Raw genomic sequence first — 20,800 nt, forward strand, 5'->3', positions numbered from 1 at the left:
ACTTGTTAACAGAGGTCTTTGTGTCAAAAACTGTTTAATTTAAAAGCTAATTTACAAGCAAAAAACACTAAAGTATTAACAAAAGCACAGTAAAAGGTTCAATATAGCAGAAACGAGTTGTTTGGTATGCATTATAAAATCTAGTTGAAAGTACCTCTGTGCACACTATAAAGTATTAACAAAAGCATATAGCAGAAACTAGGTGTTATGCAGTTGAAATCCAGTTGAAAGTACCTCCTGTGTACTGTTGGAAAAACAGTATGAATACTGGAGGTATTCAGCAACCCAAACATTTGTAGTATCGTAGACTGCTTTAATGGTTTAATTGCATTTATACACACTTTTCAATGGTTTATGCTCAGGAAAATCCATCTTCAGTTTTTTCTTGATGCAACCAAAAAGATTAAGGTGTTTTTAGATTATTAATTAGTTAAGTAATGGAGCAGTTTTATTACATAATCAGTGCAGTGTGATAAGATTTTTGTCAGTTTCGCATTTTCCCTCCGAGTTTGGTATGTTAAATATTATTTATCAAGATTAACATTTTTTTTTATCCATAGCTCTTATGTTTAAGGTCTAAGTGGTATAGAAATAGTTTGATATTTTCTTAATCCTAATATGAAAACTTTAATCCATAAAGAATAAATAAGATTTTTTGAAAATTTATGCAGCATGTTAATTTTCTTTGACTACATAGCATTTCACTTCAGCAATAATTCCATGAAATTTTAATGGTTAAACACCTCTCTGAAATCTTAAATGGGATAGATAAAACTAAAATATATAAATTTCAGTTAGAATGTGATTGCCTTGATTTTATACGATTTTAGTCTATATTAAAATTTAAATTGCATCTTGTATGATTGTAACATTTTTTTCCACCAGGGCTTCACAAAGGAGTTCAGCACCTTGACAGCATTGATCACCCACCATTCTGTTATGCCAGAACTTCTACCTTGCCCATTGTCACTGAGCAGATACAACCCAACATTCACTAATGATGACCAAAACAGAAACGATTCAAATGACGATGATCCTGACTACAACACACTTTCTGATTTTAGAAAAATGATGGCAGACTTGAATGTGTGAGAAAATAAATTGGAAGCTTAAAAATTTTTCTGTGACCTTAGCTACTGCAGTATATTGGTAATTCTTAAAATAGGTTTTACAAGTTACAGAATTGGAGTCTGTGGGAAAACCAATCCCATATATTTTTGTAAGAAAATCCTCTATTGTGCAGATGTTTTAAAACAATGATAAAACAGTCTCTGTGTGTGTGCATTATTTTTTGACAGTTTTTTTTAGCATGAGCTATCAAGTTTCAGAGCTACTGAAAAGAAATTGTTTGATGAGAATGTTGCTATTAATGGGAAAGACATTTATAATGCCTGTGTAGTTTTAATGACAAAAAGGGATGAATTAAGTAATACAGTACTTGTAATGAACACAAGGCATGCAGTTGTAGTGTTGGTGAAAATAATGTGTTGATGTTGAACATTGTTTTCGAGACAAAAACAAAGAAATACAATTACTGTAAAAAAAAAAACAATGAAATACATTTACTGTAATGTTCAGAAATGAGAAATGTCCAGTGATTAAAGGTGTTCATGTTAAATCATCAAAAATGTAAATCACTTTTGCAAGCTTGGAATATGTTTTGGTGGATTCCAGCCATTTCAGAGGTAGTTGAAAGGAGATGCTACATAAACCAAGATATTACAGCACTTTATTAATTGATATATGCTGGAAAATGAACCCATTACATTAGCTTTCTTTTCCTGTGCCATATCCCCATTCTATACAAGGTATTTATATATTTTAAAGGAAATTATTTTATCAAAATTGCAGGTACAGATGAGGGAGTCCATTATTTTGTTATAAAGTTAGTTAACTAATGTTCAAAAAAGTACACATTTAAAGTATCGTTATGTTCAAATCTGGGAGCAAGTGTATCAGAGGCTGTGCTAATATTGATTGTACATTGTACACATTTTAAACTATCCCCTTCTTAATGTTGAAATTAAGCATGCAGATTTCCATGATATATACCAGTAACCTACATGGTTCTGTTTTCATGCAGAACACTATGCTAGGAAATGTACTGCCTGTAATTTGTAGTTATACTGCAAAAGTTAAAAATTTACAAAGTAACAATATTGCACCACCTCTGGGGTAGTTTGACATGGTAAACCTTTGGACTCGTCTTGCTATAGTTTATCCTAGACTTCTGTAACTCCTTGCTATAGTTTATCCAAGACTCCTGTAACTCCACAGTGTTATTGCTCCTCTGAAACAAGAAGGATACACCTATATTCTAGCTTGGGCAAATCAGCTAATTGTTAGCATCTTCCAAAGAGCTTAGAGTAATCCCTTGTCAAAGCTTTATTGTGATAATCAGCAATTTACAGGAACCCCCAGGTGTGTAGCACATTATAATTATACTCTTGGACGAATTCTTGAACACCATTTTATGCGTGAGGAGTTTAACAAAAAAAAAAATCCTTAACATAAAAACCCCTCAAATTGATGTTTCAGAATTCGGTCATTTCTTTACGCTGCAAAAGTCATTTAATGTGATATATATATATAAATATATATAACTTGTATATGTATATTTTATACTTGTATCAACAGATACTTTTTTGGTTTACTTTGTAATCACAAGGGCAAAGATGAAGTGCTACTGATTTTATGTAGAGACATATGCCCCTGTAGAAAGAGGTGTATGTTTGTGACAGCCAAATGGAATGACAGTGTATAGTCATGGTCTACTGTTATGAATAAAGTAGAATATGGCAAAGCCTTGAGAGCTTCTTTGTAGTAGATAATTCAGATTATTTTATTTGATGAACTGCTGAAATTTTTCTTTTAAGCACAGAATTTTTTTTTAAACTAATTCCAAAAAAGGCCAGAAATTAATTTTTTGGCTACTAAATTCACTCTTGCTTTGACTTGATGAAATGTTGCTTTTCAAAATTAGGCATTTTATCAAGACGCTATCCAAGATAAATGACAAGGGATACAGTATGTATGTTCCTCAATTTTGTTTTATAGGCTACCAGTTGTCATTATTCTATATGGTTCTACAACTTTTTATGCATACTATAAGTAACTGCAAAAAGGAAAGAAACACTGTTTAAGTTGAACAAAAATGACACTGTGGTGTCGTGTCATAGAAATTTTTGAACGACAGTTTTAATGTGCATATTTCTCCTGTCTCTTCCTCGATTATTAGGTATTGTTTTCCTTTATCTTGACTGTCTCCAGAAAAATATACTGCCTCTTTTTTTTTTTTTTTTTACTGTTTGAGAGATTCATTTGTTTGTTTGTTTATCATTTTTTAATCCATGCATCATGTGTTCCATTATTATATCATTTTCTCTCAAATTTTGTTATATTTCTAGCATAATCTTGTCTAACTTTGCTTCACTAATGTGTGCAGCATGTATATGTGTAATATATACTATATAGATCCTACTCACATACAGTAATATTGTATCATCAAAATTATGTTAATAAAGTCAAAGATTGTATAGTGCTCTTTGAATATCCTACCAAAAGGCATCATTGTGGTAGTTATCTAATATCATTAATTACATTAATTTCCACGTTCCTGCTATCGTCCGTTTTACTTGTTAGGATATTAAAAATGACCATTGTGATGAATAAAAAGTACCTTTTCGCATCCACATTTTAGGTTTTTCTAAATTTGCTTTACTACTTTGTTCATATTGTAAAAAAGATACTTTGACTAAATGTAGCACTACCTGCTTTTAATGTCAGGTATGTACACATTCGTGGTTTTCTTTGACAACTGTACTGTATTTTGTATGTAATATTATACTGACTGCGATGTTGCATAGTCATTAATTGAGTTTAGGATCAGTCTTGTTCCCCATATTTTTTGTTATATTCATGTCCACACTAGTTTTCCATTTAGAGGATTGGATGTTTAACTTCTCTCCACAGTCTTGTGTATTTTCTACCTGCATTCCCATTTGGTCTAGGTTTTCACCTATGCTTTTATCCCTGTGATTTCCTGGATATTCCATTAAATTCAATAATGAAATTCTTGTTACGAAATATATTGTATTAAACATATAAATGTACAAGGCTTTATAGCTGTGGACTTGATCACTTAAATGGAGGACAACATATAACTAAGGAACAGTGCTGCTCTCTTGTCCGTTTCCGAATTTCCGTCGTTTTCTATCTTTCTAGATCAGAGCGGGATATAGAATACAGTTATCTTAAAGGGTAAATATTAACAACTTAGTTTTTAGGTATTTTGAGAAAAATATTAGTTTGAGTTCTTATTATATATCTAAGGATACAACCACTTTGTTTCTCTACAAATCTTTAGAAGATGAAATTTTTAATCACACTTCATTCCAAGATACAAGGCATTTATTAACAAAAAAATAATATATTAACAACAATTACTTACATTAAGTAAAAACCAAAGGAACGAAAAACAAAGGTCAAAGTACAATAGAGAATAATTATCACAATTCATAATTAGAAAACAAACGCAATATCTATTTCACAGAGAAGAGCATTTCTGTTGTCGGTTCAAACTCATTAAACTTTCCTTTTTCAGTAATTTCACTTAAGTGGATAAGAGATCTTACAGTTTCCAGTTTTAGACAGTTTCTTTCTTTCCTTTTTATTAAATTTAATTTAGAAAAAAGGCGCTCTGCATCAGCATTAGAGGTAGGGAGAGATAGAATTTCCATCGCAAATTTACCCAAAGACTCATATTTTTTCTGACCCAGTCCATCTTCAACTGTCATAATATATTTATAAAATGCCTCTATATCATTGGGTGATTTCTTTATTTCCTCTGGGAAAGTGTGCCATGCTACATCCCACCACTGGTCGTCTAAAGATTGCCTGTCATAATTATTAATACGGGGAACAGCATTACCTAAATCAATCAAAGATGGTACACTACTTCTAATATTATGATCCATAACAGATTTTGGATGCAAGCATGAGGCCAATTTCCATAATTTGTTGCTGAGGTCAAACCTTTTGTTTATTTGCTGGCAGACTACAATTAGGAAAGTTCTACATCTTGTTTTCACACTTTCAACCATATCTCTGCGCTGATATTCTGGCTTCTGAAATAAATCGTGAAGCTCAGCCCCAAGGTAGATTTGAGTAAGTGGAACATGAATATTTTCATCTGCAGGGTCAATTTCATGTAGTGGAGTTTTTGCAATTATGTGAGGATAACAAAAGTTTTTCAGTAGTAACCTGTACATATTGGATATTTTGTCATGAAGGAGATGGAGTGTGGGTCCCTTTGACTGAGAAATTATGTTTATACTATTGAGTTGTGGTAGAATGTAGTTCAAAAAAAGCAAATAACAAAAAACTGAAGGGTCGTTAAGTGTGTTATGAATTTGTTCTACAGCTGTTAATCTTTCCTCCAATGCAATTTGCTTGAAATAAAGTTTGTGGGGCTGCCACTGCTCTAACACTCGCAACAGCTTGATGAAGCGATAACCACCTAGTTGCACAAGGATGCAGTAACTTATGAGGTTTTACCTGGCAGAAATATTGAAATTCTCTAAATTCATATTTGCGTTTTGCACTATGAGAAAAAAAATTGTATATATTCCTTATGAGGTCTTCACATACTCGGGGCAGTGTCTTTGCTGCTTCACTTGAGCAAAGGTGAATACTGTGTGCAACGCATCGGAATATTGTTATGCTGATTTGCTGTCTCAGCCTACTTGATACGCTGTTAACAGTACCCATTACATTTGAGGCACCATCAGCAGCGAAACCTATTATGTTACTCAATGGAATTTGTAAAGCATTTAAACAGTTCAAAATCATGTTATATAAAGATTCCCCCGATGAACCCCGATTCCCTTCATAAATGTTTATGATGTCTAGCATAGATCTTTTTATTTTGCATTCATCAACATCAAAATATTTAGCAATTACAGCGCATGCTTTATTTACCGAACAGTCAGTTGTTTCGTCAATAATTATGCTAAATTTAGACTTCCGAAGCTTCGCTGCCAATCCATTTAAAGCATGATCCCCTAAGACTTGAACCAGGGTAGCACATCGTTTCCTCTTCAGTGCCATGCACGCAGCTATTTCGGAGTCTGGGAACATTCTTCTTTGTAGGTCCATGATGTCATCACAAAGACTGCATTTATAAATTCAATGAAATATAGTATTTATAGTAACAAATTAAAATTAGTATGTGTGTGTATATATATTATAATATATAATATATATATATATATATATATATATATATATATATATATAACTAATTATATATATATATATATATATATATATGTATATGAGGACAAAATATTATATTATCTATTACATTATGGGAACAAGTAAAAAAATATAAGAAATTGCTACCTAAAGGGCAGATTTTGCTCTGCTAAGAAAACCATAAATAAGACGGTTGCATAAGCAACAGCACCTGCCAACCGTTCTTCTTGCTGATCGCTGGTCGACTGTTTGCCCTCATCAGTGGCATCTGAGGTTGCTCTGAGTCTCTCTTCCAGAGATGACCGATGGCGTTTAAGAGAAGATATCTCAGCGCTAAGCTCTTTGTGACATACCTGACAGTATGCCTTCAGTGGGTTACCAGGGACTCGCGCAAGCCAAGGTTTAAAGAGATCATTGGAGAGCCAACTCTCTTGAAAGTTTGGACGAGGAGACATAATCTGAAAATATTGATAGTTAAAACAAGTTCCATGTAGTCACAACTCCATGTAATATAGCAGCAGAACAAGCTATTATTCATTTAGCCATTAGTAAAGAGATACTTTTGAAATAATATCACCAATGTTGATCTTTTAGGCAAAGTAATGATATTACTAGTTTGAATAAAGAAAACTAATTTTCTGCAAGTTACCAAATAATTTCTGAGAAAAGTTTTTTAAGATTCCGTTTTCTGTGAACAAGGCTAACTGCAATCCCGAAGACTAATAAATTCAAGAAGCAGTGAAATAAGTGAATATTTACCAATACTTACTAGGTTATATGGAGTGGCATACAAATCATAAGCAGGCGACGAGGTCAGAGATACTGCTGTGATTCATAAAAATGTTGTTGTAGCTTCAAAGGTTGGAGAAAGAGTGAGCCCTCTGTGGTTTTCCGTCCGGTCGTCAAGTATTTGAGCTACGTCATGTTTTACGTAGTTATAATAATATTTGTTAATGGTATCAGGCATATATTATGAAAGGAAAAATATACACTATAGTTATAAATTATTTTTTATTAGAATTTGATTTTATGGTCATACAAGCAAAAAACCCAAGCTGCGGAAAAATTTCCGTAGTGACGTCATCGTCCGTAAGGCGAGATTTTTTTCCGTTTAGCAGACGAATTTCCGTACGAGAACATCACTGCTCAGGAAACAAAGTCAAGCTGGAAACCATACATACAAACAAACATTACAAAAAGTAAAACTGTTAATCCGGTTGTTGGACCCTGGTTGGGCCCTTAAATCAATTCTAAAATTCTTCAGGGCCCTCTCGGCGGAAGAAACCAGAAGTCTTCCGCTAAAGAGCCAACAATGTGATTTGGTTCTAAACCATAACTTTGATTTTGGAAAGAATCTGACTCAATATTTTCCTAAAATTACGAATACCCACCCATTTACAAATTTCTTTGCTTATAACATTATTTTCAACAATGGCCAAGTTTCCAACCAAGATATTATATATAACGTAATGGGGGAGCCTTCAATACATCTGGTGGATCTGTCTAAGCATTTATACACAACTTGACCATTTCTAAAATTTATATAATGATCCTTTCTCCAAGCGTGTAGAGCTATAGAGCTATAGTTATTCTCCTATTTACATGCTGAAATGTGTTGTTTTTGCGTTTACCAAACGAACGACCACTTTCACCAATATAGCATGGAAGAATCACAGTCAAAGCAAGCAATAGCATAATTACCAATATCTTTAAACAATTTTACCTATTTCTTATAGGATTTTTCTCCCAACTGTGTTAGGGTACTGGAATATAACATAACCGGACTGTGTTTTTCTATTATTCAGTGTTTGGGAAATATCTATAAGGACCTTGTTGGAAGGGAGTGAAAGTGATTTTTGAAATAACTGTTGTTCAGGTCTTTCCCCTGGGTGGTAATTTAATCCTCCTAGCTCTAGAAAGAGAACTTTCTATAAAGTATTTAGGGTAACACAATTTATGAAAACTTTAAACTAGAAAATTCAACTCTAAAAAACATGGATCACACAATATGCTCTAAATAAAAAATAGATTAGTAAGCACGTTACTTTTCACTTGACATCATGATAAGAGTAAAAATTAATTTTAGAAATAGAACGCGTGTTCTTTCTGTAAACGGGAAATTTAAAGGACCTCTTAATTTCGTTTCCTTGTACAACGAGATTTAGAAAAGGTATAAATATTCAAAAGTGATAAAAAATTGAAAAATTTTCAATCGATTTGTACACAATGAAACTATCGTCCACATATCGGTCTACGATCACTTTCCCTCCCTTTCAACTACCCTGTAAAATTGTCCGAAGATATTGGTGTTATGTTGTTGTTTGCTTGGATTGTGATTATTGCTATATCGGTGAAAGTGGGCTTTCGTTTGTTAAAAACAAAAATGAACATATTTCAGCATGTAAATTGGGGTATAATTATACGAAGCTTTATAGTATGACACACCTGGGAAAGGGGTCATAGAATAAATTTTAGGATTGGTCAAAATGTGTATAAATGTTTAGGCAGATCCGCCTGATAATGTATTGAAGGCGCCATCATTTTGTTAAATACATTTGATGGAAACTTGCTCATTGTTGAAACTATTGTTATAAGCGAAGAAATTTAGAAATGGGAGAGTATACTTTATTTTAGAAATATAGCTATCTAGTCAAATTCTTTCCAAATTCAGTCATAATTTAGAACAAAAGCACCTTCCTGGCTCTAGCGAAAGGCCTCAGGTTTCTTCCGCCGAGGTTGTCTCGGAAAATTTTAGAATTGACTTAAGGGTCCAACAACCGATTAAAAGTTTTACTTTCCGTACTGCTTGTTTGTGCGTATGGTTTCATGCTTTACTTTGTTACCTGAGCTGTATATTTTACTCCCATTTAGTGATCAAGTCCACAGCAGTTGGACGAAAGCTATAAACTTTGCACTTATTCCTAATATACTTTTGCAACAGGAATTTAGTTTGTTATATATAATAATAATATATATATATATATATAAATATATATATATATATATAGATATATATATATGAGAGAGAGAGAGAAATCAATATACTTGTATTAATTTATTTTTCATTTACAATATATAGTTTAATGATAACAATATTCGACAAAATACATTAAAGTATAAAGCATTTAATATAAAATTTAGCTTTCAATATAACATTTAGCATAAAAGATGTATAAAATCGTACGCAACCACGATGACGTCACGCCCAGCTGACTTGAGACTGAACGAGGGAGCGTTGATATGTTGAGGAGAGGAGAAGAGAGAGTTAAAATATTACTTATGTATGTAAAAGCAATAACAATTCACATAAAAAGGGAATTTCTCTATAAATCTAACATAATGATAATGTATGAAAACAATCAAATGCATTAAAAAAAAAGAAAAAAAAAATCTTAATTGAGCCAGTGTCCAGTGAGACAATCTAGGTCTCTAGTTGAACAATTTAACAAAATAATAAATGAAAGAAACAAAGCTTTTCACAGTAAAATTTAGCACAAATGATTGACAAAATGATTCGCATTGCGGTGATACACAGCTAACTTGAGGTAGAGGGAGGTAGCGTTTATATTTTTTAGGAATAATGAATGAATGATTTTAAGTTACCGTGCGTCGTGGTGTTGTTGAGGAGAGAAGAGGAGGCAGTAAAATCTTTACTATAATTATGTACGTAAAAGCAGTACCGATTCACGTAAAAAATAAAAAGTTATTTCATAATAAATTGAACGTAATGATAAAATATGAAAACGATCAAATGCAATACAGAAAAGGAAAAAAAAAAGTCTTAATTGAGCCAGTGCTTGGTGTGCCGAGTGAGACTGTCTAGTTGGACCAAGGTCTAGGAATATAAGGTCTTGTCATGCGCAGCTGAAACTGGGGTACAGGATTAAACGGCTAGGTGCATGACTTACACAATAACCGCAGTCAGGCCCCTTAACCTATAGCAATCCTGCCTTTACTTTTTTTCCTAACTACTCTAAGCTATTCAATAATTAAATCAATAGTCAGATGTAGGTTCTTCATTCTACTATGTTAAGAAGAATAATCATAAGAGAGATCATTAGAACATTTTCGCCAAATAATATTGAAATTATTGAAAACCTACCTTTGCTTTCCTTTTATCCGTTATTAAATACTATTATCTGTTTCCGAAGGAAAATAATAGTCAGAATAAAAAGCTATATCTTAATATATTAAATAATCACGAGCGAGTTTTAAAGAACCTTCTTAACAATAATATAAATATATGTCTAAATTACACATTTAACAGGTCTTAAAATCATATTTTGCACATATATATAGCTATGTCGCTAACTTCTTCAATTATGCACCGCTTTTCTGGAACTACTAAAGTGTCTGTTCACATTTCGAATTCTAAAAACTGTATGGCATGGAACAAAATATTTCGACTAATGAAGTTATTTGGATGTGACTGCTAATTATTTCCGCTAATTTAATTATCGCTCCTTTTAAGGCTGTTAAAAGATTTTCCTCCCATGGTGAGAATCAAACATCTTATCCATAGATTTCAAATGATCAAGAAACACTAGGTTTCATTAGTTACCTTTCACTAAAGCTTATGGCACCAATCTTTGTGTCATCTTCCTTTGTTACTTTTGCTCCTAAATGTTCCAGTTGTGGAAACTTGCGAGCAATGAACCCGCCAACATATGGCATCTTCCCATGTTTGTTCTTCAACTTCCTGGTTTTTGAAGTCATCACTTTGATCATCCTTATTAAATACTGGTAAGCAAATTAAAATTGCTGATATACTGGGTTCTTTCTGAAGGGCATTTCCTTCGTCTTCGAATGATGCGTCTTGCTTTTCAGGGACGTGGGAAAATGAGGCGGATGTTACATGTTCACAGTTGCAGTTTTAAACGTTGCTCTTTGAGCTTTCAAGTGTGCAGTATTTTCCTAAAAGGTGGGCTCTGAGACGATGTTTAAATGCAACTGGTGATGAGTGCTGATCGTACGCTCCCATTTGACTTTTGCAACCAAAAAAAGTGCCTCAACTCAGCCTGACTTGGTCTGTAATTTAGAGTATACGTCATGCCAAGTTTTTATTTTGTCATTTTCAGCAAGTTAGACAAAGGATAGATCTTTGTACTTTTCTTCACTTTCATTTCTCTAGTGGTTCCATTCATGTCTTGAAAGATTTTGTCTTGCATTTACAGGTTTAGTCACGTAAGCATTTCTTGATGATTTTCTATCTGTTGGCAGTCGAGAATAAAACGGATCAAACTATCTATCAACAAGCCAAATAAAATGGCTTATAATTTTCCAGCCCTTCTCTTCAAATATCCTTGGTTGTCGAAGTGATCAATAGATTTGTAAGTACTTTTGGACAGCAGTCGCACGGCAAGTTTAACTTTCATTCGTTGCATACCTATAACAACATTGACATGTCTTTCAGAAAGTTTATAAGCTGTCTGAAGATCACTTCATGAAAATGGTCTGGTAACACAGCAATGAAGCCTGTTTGTCTTGTAAGGACGGATGTGAATAGTCGCGATATTGGACGCCATAGAAATAGCAATGGTGAAAATCACATTCACTGCTTACTAACCATAATCGTCAACCTTTGTTCCATTCAGGTGTAGCTGCTGCAAGCATGTGCTGGGATCATACTTTTGTCCATGGTAGATCATTATTTAGTGTCAATTTCACACCATCACCAATATCGCTGTGTCTTCGTGGACGGCGACACAGCGATATTAGTGAGGGTGTGAAAAAAGTTATTGAAGTCAAACTAACTGTTTCAAATATCTTGTTCAATATTTAGAATTTCCCTCCACAAGCGACCTAACTAAACATCAAGAAGAAATCATCAATTTTATTTTCATTTTTATGAAAGTAAACTTCACGATGATCATTCGCAGAATAGTGAGGTTCATATGGTTCATGACAACTATGGTGGCAGTTCGAGAATTTATTGGTTGTTAAAGACCCACTTGACAATGGAATTACCCTGTGTAATGTAATTAAGTGTTTTGTACGGTATTTCACATTTAATACTGAATATTTATATGTATACAATTAGCAATTTGACCTTGCAACCAGATACATAGAAATAAGAGCTGGAGTGAATTGCTTTTGCATTCAGTATACGTCAGGTTTTGATTTTATTTCTTTACATTTAACTTAAATGGCTAAATTTCTCCCCTCATTTGAGTTGGTACTTGGTCTTAATCATTGCTAAAAAGTAAAACGCCCAAGCTTTTTGTAATTATATAATTATGGGTTTTCTTTATTAAAATCAGCTGGTTTCATAAATGAATTTATAGCACCTATCTAAAAACTAGGTTATGATGCACAATTGTCATGTTCAGTGTTTTTCACAACCATAATTTCGTATTAGCCTTTGTTATAGGACTCAAGCAATACAGATTGATCGAAGCTATATGACCTTTTTTTTTTTTAGTCAAATTTCCATTCTCGTAAAATTCCTTACATTGAAAAAATAAACCCACAAGATTACTGAGTATAAATTGTTTACTGGTGAGTATTAATATAGTATTTTACTACAACTTAAGTACTTTCAGGGCTTAACTGTGGCCCATTCTCAAGGAATAAGGATAACACCTTACTAGAGAGAAAAATTAAAGTTTACACGAATGTAGGTTATCTGCAACCTGGAGACTCCAATGCTGCCTCCAGTAAGTAGTGATCTGCGACCTGGAGATTTCAATACTGCCTCCAGTAAGTAGTTATCTGTGACCTGGAGACTTCAATGCTGCCTCCAGTAAGTAGTTATCTGTGACCTGGACACTTCAATGCTGCCTCCAGTAAGTAGTTATCGGACCTGGAGATTCAAGCTGGCCTCCAGTAAGTAGTTATCGTGCTGGAGACTTCAATGCTACCCTCCAGTAAGTAGTGATCTGCGGTACCTGGAGACTTCAATGCTGCCTCCAGTAAGTAGTTATCTGTGTCCTGGAGACTTCAATGCTGCCTCCAGTAAGTAGTTATCGGTGTCTGGAGACTTAATGCTGCCTCCATAAGGATGATCTGCGACGGAGCTTCAATGCTGCCTCCAGTAAGTAGTTATCGGGTGTGCCTGGAGACTTCAATGCTGCCTCCAGTAAGTAGTTATCTGTGTCCTGGAGACTTCAATGCTGCCTCCAGTAAGTAGTTATCTGTGACCTGGAGACTTCAATGCTGCCTCCAGTAAGTAGTTATCTGTGTCCTGGAGACTTCAATGCTGCCTCCAGTAAGTAGTTATCTGTGACCTGGAGACTTCAATGCTGCCTCCAGTAAGTAGTTACTGTCTGGAGCGTTCAATGCTGCCTCCAGTAAGTAGTTATCTGGATCCTGGAGACTTCAATGCTGCCTCCAGTAAGTAGTATCTGTGCCTGGAGACTTCATGCTGACCTCCAGTAAGTAGTTATCTGACCTGAGACTTCAATGCAGACTCCATAAGTGTTATCTGTGACCCTGGAGACCTCAATGCGCCTCCAGTAAGTAGTTATCTGTATCCTGGAGACTTCAATGCTGCCTCCAGTAAGTAGTTATCTGTGACCTGGAGACTTCAATGCTGCCTCCAGTAAGTAGTTATCTGTGACCTGGAGACTTCAATGCTGCCTCCAGTAAGTAGTGATCTGTATCCTGGAGACTTCAATGCTGCCTCCAGTAAGTTGTTATCTGTATCCTGGAGACTTCAATGCTGCCTCCAGTAAGTAGTTATCTGTGTCCTGGAGACTTCAATGCTGCCTCCAGTAAGTAGTTATCTGTGTCCTGGAGACTTCAATGCTGCCTCCAGTAAGTAGTATCTATATTCTTGGAGAATTCAATGCTCTTTCCAGTAAGTAGTTATCTGTGTCCTGGAGACTTCAATGCTGCCTCCAGTAAGTAGTTATCTGTATCCTAGAGACTTCAATGCTGCCTCCAGTAAGTAGTTATCTATATTCATGGAGACTTCAATGCTGCCTCCAGTAAGTAGTTATCTGTGTCCTGGAGACTTCAATGCTGCCTCCAGTAAGTAGTGATCTGCGACCTGGAGACTTCAATGCTGCCTCCAGTAAGTAGTTATCTGTGTCCTGGAGACTTCAATGCTGCCTCCAGTAAGTAGTTATCTGTGTCCTGGAGACTTCAATGCTGCCTCCAGTAAGTAGTTATCTGTGACCTGGAGACTTCAATGCTGCCTCCAGTAAGTAGTTATCTGTGACCTGGAGACTCCAATGCTGCCTCCAGTAAGTAGTTATCTGTGACCTGGAGACTTCAATGCTGCCTCCAGTAAGTAGTTATCTACATCCCTGGAGTCTTCAATGCTGCCTCCAGTAAGTAGTTATCTACATCCCTGGAGTCTTCAATGCTGCCTCCAGTAAGTAGTTATCTGCGACCTGGAGACTTCAATGCTGCCTCCAGTAAGTAGTTCTCTACATCCCTAGAGACTTCAATGCTTCCTCCAGTAAGTAGTGATCTACATCCCTGGAGACTTCAATGCTGCCTCCAGTAAGTATTTATCTGCGACCTGGAGACTTCAATGCTTCCTCCAGTAAGTAGTTATCTGTGTCCTGGAGAATTCAATGCTGCCTTCAGTAAGTAGTTATCTGTGTCCTGGAGAATTCAATACTGCCACCAGTAAGTAGTGATCTACATCCCTGGAGACTTCAATGCTGCCTCCAGTAAGTAGTAACCTGTGTCCTGGAGACTTCAATGCTGCCTCCAGTAAGTAGTTATCTGTGTCCTGGAGACTTCAATGCTGCCCCCAGTAAGTAGTTATCTACATCCCACGAGACTTCAATGCTGCCTCAAGTAAGTAGTTATCTGTATCCTGGAGACTTCAATGCTGCCTCCAGTAAGTAGTTATCTACATCTCGCGAGACTTCAATGCTGCCTCCAGTAAGTAGTTATCTGTATCCTGGAGACTTCAATGCTGCCTCCAGTAAGTAGTTATCTGTGACCTGGAGACTTCAATGCTGCCTCCAGTAAGTAGTTATCTGTATCCTGGAGACGTCAATGCTGCCTCCAGTAAGTAGTTATCTGTATCCTGGAGACTTAAATACTGCCTCCAGTAAGTAGTTATCTACATCCCGCGAGACTTCAATGCTGCCTCCAGTAAGTAGTTATCTGTGTCCTGGAGACTTCAATGCTTCCTCCAGTAAGTAGTTATCTATATCCCTGGAGACTTCAATGCTGCCTCCAGTAAGTAGTTATCTGTGTCCTGGAGACTCCAATGCTCCCTCTAGTAAGTAGTTATCTACATCCCAGGAGACTCCAATGCTGTCTCCAGTAAGTAGTTATCTGTGTCCTGGAGACTTCAATGCGTGCTCCAAGTAAGTGATTTTTTGTTTTTCTGTGTCCTGGAGACTTCAATGCTGCCTCCAGTAAGTAGTTATCTGTGTCTTGGAGACTCCAATGCTGCCTCCAGTAAGTAGTTCTCTACATCGCTGGAGACTCCAATGCTGTCTCCAGTAAGTAGTTATCTGTGTCCTGGAGACTTCAATGCTGCCTCCAGTAAGTAGTTTCCTGTGTCCTGGAGACTTCAATGCTGCCTCAAGTAAGTAGTTATATGTGTCCTGGAGACTTCAATGCTGCCTCCAGCAAGTAGTTATCTGTGTCCTGGAGATTTCAATGCTGCCTCCAGTAAGTAGTTATCTGTGTCCTGGAGACTTCAATGCTGCCTCCAGTAAGTAGTTATCTGTGACCTGGAGACTTCAATGCTGCCTCCAGTAATTAGTTATCTACATCCCTGGAGACTCCAATGCTGCCTCCAGTAAGTAGTTATCTACATCCCTGGGGGGAAGACTCCAATGTTGTTTTTCCTCCAGTAAAGTAGTTATCTGTGTCCTGGAAGACTCCAATGCTTGCCTCCAGTAAAGTAGTTAATCTACATCCCTGGAGACTCCAATGCTGCCTCCAGTAAGTAGTTATCTGTGTCCTGGAGACTTCAATGCTGCCTCCAGTAAGTAGTTATCTGTGACCTAGAGACTTCAATGCTACCTCCAGTAAGTAGTTATCTGTGTCCTGGAGACTTCAATGCTGCCTCCAGTAAGTAGTCATCCATATTTCTGGAGACTTCAATCATTCTCTCCAGTAAGTAGTTATCTATAATTCTCGAGACTTCAATGCTGCCTCCAGTAAGTAGTTATCTATATTCATGGAGACTTCAATGCTGCTCTCCAGTAAGTAGCTATATTCATGGAGACTTCAATGCTATTCCCTAATAAGTAGTTATCCATATTCCTGCATATCTTCCTCTTTCCATTGATGTATTGTTTTGTAAACTGGCCCACCTCAAAGTTTACCCAGCTCGATTAGATGCATATTGCTATATTTACCTGTCTAATAATGGTTAAGTAGTTGTCCATATATCTGGAGACTTCAACTACTTTAGTAAGTAGTTATCTATATACCTGGAGACTTCAATGCAGAACAGTGTTTAGTCTCTATTAAAACACATCAAATATATTGTGGCTTCTGATTAAATCATCAAGACATAGAACCCCAGACTAAGTTAATGAGTCATTCGATGAATGTCCTGCTCAAGATGTAGGCCTAGGCCAAGGTCAGAAGAATCTGGCCTTTTAGTATCGAAACCAATGACATACATTATATAAGTTGTGGCCTCGGCCTAAATTTTCGAGGGCTGAAGACAAAGAGACTATGTCAGTGTCAGTCATGGTATTCCGATGTCAGACATAGGCCTAGGCTAAGGTCAGAAGGATCCAGCCTCGTGGTCTCTACACTAACTTCAGTGCAGTGTGTATATGTAAAACGTCTTTCACTTCTCATATGTAGGTTTGGTTGGCGTTGACCTGTTTAAGATGTTCATGGTTGACAGGAAAAACATCAAAAGAAGGAACAAAAAGTTTGTGCATCCTGTTGCTTTACTTTCAAAAACACCTTCATCTCATGATTATATCCTGAGCTATCAGAAAGCTTTATCTGCATCTTATATATATATATATATATATATATATATATATATATATATATATATATATATATATATATATAATATAGGTTGTAACGGATTTCATTGCTTCGAAAGGAAAATTAAACCTTGGTGAAATGCCACTCAAATCAAATTTAACCCAGAAAATTAAATAACAGGTTTATCATTTGTAGAAGCCTTTTGGCTACCACGTCAAGGGCAACATTAAATTCTGTTAGACCTAAGTACTGCTGCTTTCTAATCATGGGGAGAATGAATGGGTTAGGTGCTATGACCAAACCAAAACCCCCTCCCAAAAAAATCAAGAACAAGAAAAAAGATATTAGAATATCAAGGGTTGACCCTTAAGCAAAGGCAAACAGAATTTATTAGACTGCAGTTCCAGAGCTTTGTAAAAGAGGAGAAAGAATGGTCATGTGACCGTTGAAATATTAGGATTACTGATCTATCCACCAGTTCACATCCTCGTGGAGGAGTGACCTGGGAGGTTGCAGGGCTACCTGAGGATGGAGGGAGGGTGGGACTGGAGGATAGGTAAGGGACGGGGGGTGGGGGCCGGGACTGGCTGGAGATTCAGTAATGGGGGGTGGCGGAGCCGTTGGTTAAACGGACTCTCATTTAATTTGATCCTAACGATAAGGAAAATAAAAATCGACACTGATGCTCTAATCAGGGAAGGGTCAGGATAATACAAAGCTGCAATTACTGGAATCAGGAAGAATCCTTGTTAAACATGAAAAAGAATGAATAACAATTATAGTGGATGTAGCCAAATGAACTACGCGTTCCCTTCAAGATTAGTTTGGTGCTCATTTTCACAAACAAAAAACTAATCAAATTCAGTTTCAATTAAAATTTTATTAAAAAAAAAAAAAAATCAATGGACAAGGACGCAAAAATAGCAAAATGTATCTTGAATTCATCGAACTGACAAATCCACGGGATCATAAATAGTTGACAAATTCGAGACTGAAGCGATAAGAAATCCAGTCACGAATCCGACAAGACGAAAGGCTGAAATGAAAACTCATATCGACTGCATACTATTCCTTTTTATCCACTTTTGGGTTGGCATAATCATCAGGGTGGTTAAGGAGTGTTGTTACTCGGATGACTCGAGTTAAATACCGGCCAGAGAAATTTCCATCTAAGCTACTCTGGTGAGAAGTGGCTCGAATAAAAAACAAGTATGAGTGACACACTGGATACATTAGTTCCTTTATACATCTGGTAGTCTATCATTTTTCCCCAAAGCGTTCCATATCGTAACCTGTCAATGGCTATCATAATTGCCTTTATGAAATTATATTTATAGGTCTTGGTATTCGCGGTTTATAATTTCATTACTTTATAGATGGATTGTGTAAATCCAAAGCGTATTTCCATTCAAATAACGTTCTGAAATTGCACAGCCACACCTGAATGGAACAAAGGTTGACGATTATGGTTAATAAGGACTGAATATGATTTTTAGTATTGCTATTTTTATTGCTCTGTTACTATACTATTTTTCTATTTGTTTAACATCGACTCAGTTCACTGGTAATGTGACCTATTATTCGTATATCATTAACATATTGTCTACAGTAGTGATTAGAAAATATGAACATGGCATCCAGTAGCTCGATCATTCACTTTCGTCGGTACAAGACAAACAGGCTTCATTGCTGTGTTACCTGACTATTATCATGAAACAGAAGGTGACGGGGTAAAAAAACACTTTAAGGCAACTGTACCATCCGGCAATATGAATCCATGGTCATGAGATTTGTTTCTAAAAAGCTTAACTAGATGTAGAGCATCCGCAAACACGTATAGTATTTGCTGTTGTCCATTGGATTAATAAAGGACCTCCCTCGTGGCGAGGTTGAGTTGACGTCACGCTCTCGACCTAGCAGAAGCTTATTTTGGGTCAGCGCTGACAAGACCTCCTATACTCTTTGGACCTTGAGTTGAACAATATTAGCAAAATAGTAAACGAAAGAACAAAGCTTTTCACAATAAAACTTAGCACAAATGATTAACAAAATCATTCGCCATTGCGGTGATACACAGCTAACTTGATGTAGAGGGAGGTGGCGTTTATATTTTTTAGGAATAATGAATGAATGATTTTAAGTTATCGTGCGTCGTGGTATTGTTGAGGAGAGAAGAAGAGACAGTAAAATCTTTCCTATATGTACGTAAAAGCAGTACCAATTCACATAAAAAATGATATTTCACAATGAATTTAACAATGATAAAACATGAAAACAAATGCAACACAGTAAAAAAAAAAAAAAAAACACTTGCTCGAGTCAGTGTTCGGTGCGCTGGAAGAGAGAGAGAGAGAGAGAGAGAGAGAGAGAGAGAGAGAGAGAGAGAGAGAGAACTGCTCTGATTCCCATTGATTATTCCCCCATTTCTTTCACTGACTCGATCTACCCAAATCACTTTTATTTTTGTTACGGCAAAAATACCAATCTAGTGATAATTGCTTTTTACGATATTTTTTCTACTGTAAAAGTAACCCAGCTCTGTAATAAACAAACTGGCGCCGCTTTCAGGTTCTGCATGCCTTCGATTGTTTGTTTAAATGGCTTCCTTGTTAAAAGTTATTTTATTTCTCTTTCCTTTTCTTGCATTCTTGACTTATTACTTATTTGTTTGTAAAATCCTCATGCTTGTTATAAAAGTCTGCCGTTTGCCAACAGTAAGTTGATGTATTGTGGCATAATTAATCTATTTCGAGCACAATCGGACACACACACACACTATCGATTCCTTTAATTATCTTTGTACCTAATGTATTTTGTTATCAACCTTTGCATACTGCAATCAATTCGGTTTGCTCAAAAGGGTTCCCGTCCCTCCTCCCTTCATATAACGTACTGTTCCATTACTTTACACTCTTGATTTAACTTTTGAACACATTAATAATAGAAAAAATGTGGAAAGGGGGACTTTTTGGGTTGGCTGGAACGAATGATCCTGATTCCCTTTATTTCTTATGGGGATATTTGTTTCATATTTTGAACAAATCGTACTTCGAACAACCTTCTGGAACGGATAAAGTTCGAAATACGAGGTACATATAATATATAGATATATATATATATATATATAATAATATATATATAAAAAAATATAATAATATATATGAAAAATATAATATATACTAAATATATACAACATTATATACATATACATACATAGATAGATAAAATATATATATATATATATATATATATATATATATATACAATATATACATATAAAATAGATATACATATAATACTATACATATATATATATATATATATATATATATATATATATAAACATATATAATATATATATAGATATATATATATATATATATATATATATATATATAATATATACATATATATATATACATATATATATATATATATAACATATATATACATATAATAGATATATATATATAATAATACATAGATTAATATATATATATATATATATACTATATATATATATATACATAATATATATATATATATATAATATATACATATATATATATATATATATATATATATATATATATATATATATATATATATATATATATATATATATATATATATATATATGACTGGTAAAAATGTTCTGTAACAACAGAATTCC

General features: G+C 35.1%; 2 protein-coding genes and 1 long non-coding RNA gene across 9 annotated transcripts in view; 1 reads left to right on the plus strand and 2 right to left on the minus strand.

Moving 5' to 3' along the window:
• Window positions 1–3,536, plus strand: part of LOC135204142 (EGFR adapter protein-like) — a gene marked incomplete in the record, with an annotated part of 933,128 nt that extends 929,592 nt beyond the window's left edge. For all 7 annotated transcript variants that reach the window (XM_064234151.1, XM_064234150.1, XM_064234153.1 and 4 more), the window contains 1 exon segment: window positions 886–3,536. In XM_064234151.1, coding sequence (XP_064090221.1) covers window positions 886–1,092 — 207 coding nt within the window.
• The window catches only part of LOC135204143 (uncharacterized), a 145,969-nt gene that overhangs the window by 694 nt on the left and 124,475 nt on the right, over window positions 1–20,800 (minus strand). The gene's annotated exons all lie outside the window — the stretch shown is intronic.
• On the minus strand, window positions 5,282–6,156 carry LOC135203853 (uncharacterized). Its single transcript, XM_064233807.1, has one exon. It carries the CDS (start codon window positions 6,154–6,156, stop codon window positions 5,404–5,406), a length of 753 nt encoding a protein of 250 aa, XP_064089877.1. The 3' UTR covers window positions 5,282–5,403.

Source organism: Macrobrachium nipponense, chromosome 44, assembly GCF_015104395.2.
Source record: "Macrobrachium nipponense isolate FS-2020 chromosome 44, ASM1510439v2, whole genome shotgun sequence".
In the NCBI taxonomy this organism is placed as follows: domain Eukaryota; kingdom Metazoa; phylum Arthropoda; class Malacostraca; order Decapoda; family Palaemonidae; genus Macrobrachium; species Macrobrachium nipponense.

Excerpts from the sequence above, each read along its gene's own strand:
- LOC135203853 (XM_064233807.1), bottom strand. The coding sequence starts at position 6,156 with ATGGACCTACAAAGAAGAATGTTCCCAGACTCCGAAATAGCTGCGTGC.